The sequence below is a fragment of the Montipora capricornis genome, chromosome 13, assembly GCF_036669925.1.
Source record: "Montipora capricornis isolate CH-2021 chromosome 13, ASM3666992v2, whole genome shotgun sequence".
Taxonomy (NCBI): domain Eukaryota; kingdom Metazoa; phylum Cnidaria; class Anthozoa; order Scleractinia; family Acroporidae; genus Montipora; species Montipora capricornis.
This window is the reverse complement of record NC_090895.1, coordinates 22,962,380-22,967,379: the sequence shown is the minus strand read 5'-3', so window position 1 is coordinate 22,967,379 and position 5,000 is coordinate 22,962,380. Positions and strand designations below refer to the sequence as shown.

Sequence of the window (5,000 nt, the reverse complement as noted above, 5' to 3'; positions counted from 1 at the left end):
CACGGAACTTGAACTTGAGGCGTTGGCACTTGTAAACTAAACCACCATGATAACGATGAGCAACTTACAGACCTTATTCATAAATGGCGGTCAATTTATAATTCTTTTGTCCAAGTGCAAATTAGCCTACCAAGCCTCGATACCATACATTGAATTGAAAAGAATTCTTGCTCTAAAATGAGGCTTGGTAGGCTAATTTGCAATTGGACAAAAGAATTATAAATGTACCGCCATTTATGAATAAGGTCTATACCAGTGCACGTTATTTCACTTAACCGCTCTAAAAACGATTTAAATCATAACATGTCCTCTTGAATATTTTATAAAAAATGTGTCAATGAAAAAGAAGGATATTATTTAATGGAGCATTATTCACATGAGTGAAAAAATCGACTAAACTTGGAGAGAATTAAACACGATAAGTGGCTGCTTAAAATGAGAATAAAATCATACGCTTTGTTCTTGTGCGTTTCTAATTCTTTCTGATCTTTTTCTCGGTTAGTGTTTGTTTGTGTGCTTCTTGCAGCGTTGAGTTCAACTTTAGGTGCTATTCTTTTACGGCACCGAATCTGGGGAAAGACGTCACCTTTTAATGACAAATTTATGGAAGCATAGAATTTTCTAGATGTTGTTTGACCTGTGTTATCTCGTAGAAAAACTGGCGAGAAGACACACTGTAGTTTCAAATGCCACCCTCACTATCACTGCAATGCCAATTGAGCATCAAGACAATTTTGAACTTCATTGTTCATCAAACATGAAATGCTGCATTTACCTCTGTACCAAATTTCTTGTCATTGGAAGCGACTTCTTGCAAGTACAGGTGATTTGAATTGCTTAGTTTTCTTACTGCGTGAAGAGGGGTTGGCAAAGAAAAAAGTACCAACTTGATGATGCCATATCTATGTCCTAAGTGAAATCACCTCGGATTTCGTTTGGTACATTTTTTGTTAACGATAGTGCAGAATTTTGACAGCCTGTAACCTTTCACAAATGATATTCGATCATTTTTGAGAACAAATTTACAACAGTTACACACTTTATTGTCCTTTCATAAATTTGCGGCATCTGAAGTTCGTCTTTCAACCAACTGTTTTGCTTTCGTTTTTTACTACCGCACGTCATGTTAGACCGTTAACAAGAGAAACTAAGATGAATGAAAATACGCCAACCACAACGTTGGATGTGACCAGTGAACTGGTTTCCATTGGTGGTTTGGAACCAACCTATGGAGACGTAGATAACAATGACCAAATGCCCAATTGCTGGATGATGCACAAAAGAAGTCATTGAAGTTCCTTGGTTGTCATCCAACATGGCGGTGATGACGTCACATGCAAACCAATTTATAGGGTGACTGAAAACTGTGGAAAAAACGAAACTGTCAGTTGATAGGAATTTGAACTGTTACAAGTTAATGAAAGGTGCAATCAAGTTTATGAAAAAGATGACGTCAAACCTAGTAATAGGAGCCAGAAGCATGCAAGCAACACTTACCGTCCAAATTTTTCTAGATGATTACCCATGTTTCCCTTGCCCCTTCTGGGCGAGTGTCGTCATACATATTGAAATTTGTTCCATCAACAGAAAGCCCGGCCCGGGGAAGGAACCTATGCGGACCTTGGGGATTTCCAGCAAACGCCAAGTAGCACAACAGTCCCTACTGGGCCTTTAAAAAGGGGCCCGAAATATGAAGAAACGCCCTATGCAGAGATAACGCAATTCTTACAGGGTCCTGTTGAACCAGAAAAGGAGGAAAGTCCTGAAGAGGTACCAGTCAACCTAGAGGGTCCTTTGGAGGAACCAGAAGATGACGTTAAAGACGATGCCTTGAATAACCTAAACGATGATGCACGTGACCAATCCAACGAGCAGACCAATGCACAGAAATTGTATCCCAGTTTGAAAGAGGTTGACGGTGGAAATAAGCCCGCCCAATTCGAGGTCTCAATTTAATTTTCAAAAAACTATGGTAAGACATACTGCATGGTCGGTGCTACTTGAGATCTTTTGATACTTGTTGGTCTGGGTATCAAGTGCACTGAAACTGTGTTCTTGTTCTTCCCTCACTGATCTTCTAGTGGTTTTTCTCTTAGTATCTTAATTTCTCCAGTCCTCAGAAACTTATACTTGAAATTCCAGTTCCACCTGGTCTTCACAGAGGGTTCATAGTCATGGAAAATACTTAAAGGCCACGAGGTGGTCCCACACAATAGCCTCAATTTGACTGTATCGAATTAAAGAGAGGTACTTCGCCCGCATGACGAAAGAACTCGTTGTTTTGATAGCTCAACAGTTCCAGTGCTATACGAAGACGACACTTTTCTTTCCAGACCAGCCACAAACAGGTTTCATCGTGAACATTAATATTCATGGTTGTAGCCACATATAACAGATAAATTGCAAGGGGATGCCACTCAGGTAAAAATATCATTTACCTGTTTACAGTCGGTAGTATAGAAGAGCAGCCCATCTGCCGTTTCACTCGTATCCTGCAGTCTGAATAACTTGAAGTGCTGTTGAACCCTATGTTGCATGTTGACATGAATTTCCCTGAAAACTGCTACCTTGACAAAACTGGGTTTAGCACAGACCTTTCTCAAATTAACGTGCCTTAAGAGCAGCCCACGTGATGTTGTGTTGCACTCGTATCCTGCAAAGAAACGGTCTGCGTAACTTGCAGTGCTGTTAAACCCTATGATGTATGTTGACATAGATTTCCCTTAAAACTGCTACCATGACAAAACCGCGTTTCGCATAGACTTTCTCAAACTTACGTGCCTCAAGAGCAACCTGTAATTTAAGTGTTTATTAAGCGTCATTTTTTCTTGCAGGAAACCTGATTTATGAAGCCGAAGGAGAATTGTCCAATGTAACTGAAGGTGTAAAAACTCTTTGACCAAGTTCTCATCAAATGTTTGTTATTGATAGAGCTTGCAGAAAAAAAAAACATTCGCGAAAGTAAGAAGCAATCATAATTTCCACTCCATGCATAAGAAATAACGATCAAGTTAACCTACGTGTTAGAGGAGCAAGTCTGCAGCTTCCTATAAGCTACGCGTACTTTTAAGCGATTAGGAAGTAGATCTTTTTTAGTGATTTTAGTTTGCATTAAATGCCACTTTGCCTAGAGTGATTTTAACTGAGTGTCTATCGTGTTCGTATGTTGACCAAAACCAATCGTAACCCCCTCACAAGCGCTTCTCACTAGTGGCGTGGTAGGCTGCTTGGATTTCAGTCCTATTGATTCACATGAATCTCGTTTGAATCTCACTGTTGAAGAAAACTAATTGGTTTTGGTCTTAAATATGACACTTCAGTGAGAACCACTACAAATTTTGCGTAAAACTCACATTAATAGAGCTTTGCACAAGATTTTTCTTCATCTCGTAGGTAGAAAAATATACAGCACCAAGACGGAAATTTAGTCCCTAAAGACAAGGTGATGTTTTTCATGTTAGCTGACATGAAACGTTTTCCATCACCAAGGTTGCGAATGGTCAAAGTAATTGCTTGAGTTGCATTATCACTTTCTTCTGAGTCACCACATGTACAAATTATAATGAAAGGTTTTGAATGTCAGTTGTAAACAATATACGTAAGACTGTGTGGTGAGGAAGCCTAAAGGAGAAACGATTGGGCTTTTCATATTTGATACAGCGTCCTTCAAAATTGGCGAGACCGTACTGAGTGGTAGTTGAATTGCCAAGCCTATTCACCCCGCGAAATCAACCTTTGTTGCGGCACTTCAGAATCACCATCACGATTTCATGTTCGTGCGTTTTATTTAACGAGTTTGATTCAAAACAGACTACTCAGTTGACTCATGAAAAAGAAGATAAGTGAGTGGAATTATTTTAGTTGAAGAAATGCTCAGCGTATTATCTTCAACTTCTTACCAATAACTGATCTTTTTTGTTTTGTCTGTCTCGTCATTCAATGAATTTGGTTTATTTCCTTGTTTGTTTTTTGTTTTGTTTTTGTTTTTGTTTTCATTTTTGTAGTAGCTGTTATTAGTCCTCAAATTATATATGTAAACCAATCAGTTCGTTGGAGTGATAAGAGTAAGCTGTAGGGTTTTTACTTTTAAAATGGTAGCGACTTCTAAAGTGGACAATAAAATTGTCCACTTTTCGAATAAGTTGGACGAGAGAAAAGATTTCTTGAAGCTGAGTGCCTAGCACATATATCCATTTGCACTTAATTGTAGAATTTACTTATTAGAAGTGAAATTACGCTTAAGCTGAAAGGCCAGGTTCTTACGCCAAGCAAGTAAATACAATTTCATTTAATGGAAAGTTTATTTTGTCATCCTATTCATTTGCTGTTTTCAGCCAACATTTTGTCACTTTTTAGTTTTGTTGAACCTTTTTGCCAAACGTTCGTAATCTCGATAGGAAGGTATTTTTAGAAGTAGGATGAATACATATTTTTGCATAGGTGCCTTCTTTCCGCTTGGAGAGAAGTGTTGTGTTATTATCACAGTAATTGTTTTGTTAGAGACAAGTAAGCACGTATTTGTCCTCCAACGTTAGTAATAAAAGTGTGCTAAGAGAGACCTTAAGGGTCCCTTTCATCTGGTTTATAGAGGGTGGGTTTCCATAGTTGTTGAAGTAATGGGTTTTGCTACGTCACGGGTGAGCAGTATTTTTGAAATGAGATGGAAACAAGTCCAACATTTTACTTTCATTCTTTATCACACAACACAGGGCGATTGGATTTTTTTCTTAGTTCCTTTTTTTGCAAAAACAACATCTTCTATCACTTAGGTAATAGTGCTATCAAATTTACTCAGATTTGTTTTTTTTTTTTTTTTTCAATTTCTGATTCCGTTGAAATATCTAAAATGAATTGATTCTTGTCACGCGTGACGTAGCTTAAACGTATGACATATTGGTAGCTTGAATAAAATGGTTAAATTTTGGGTTTTAGCAATATTCGTATGTATTTATAGATGCAGTGATATAAAAAAGACTGGTTAGCTCAGAGCTAACCTTCTT

General features: G+C 38.0%; 1 protein-coding gene across 1 annotated transcript in view; it reads left to right on the top strand.

Moving 5' to 3' along the window:
* Nucleotides 1-5,000, top strand: part of LOC138030704 (uncharacterized) — a 15,599-nt gene that overhangs the window by 9,637 nt on the left and 962 nt on the right. Inside the window, exons 7-8 of the mRNA XM_068878583.1 lie at nt 1,588-1,972; nt 2,835-5,000. The exon at nt 2,835-5,000 is cut by the window's right edge and continues 962 nt beyond it. Of these exons, the coding sequence (XP_068734684.1) occupies nt 1,588-1,956 (369 nt within the window). The 3' untranslated portion in view covers nt 1,957-1,972; nt 2,835-5,000. The remainder of the gene's footprint in view (nt 1-1,587; nt 1,973-2,834) is intronic.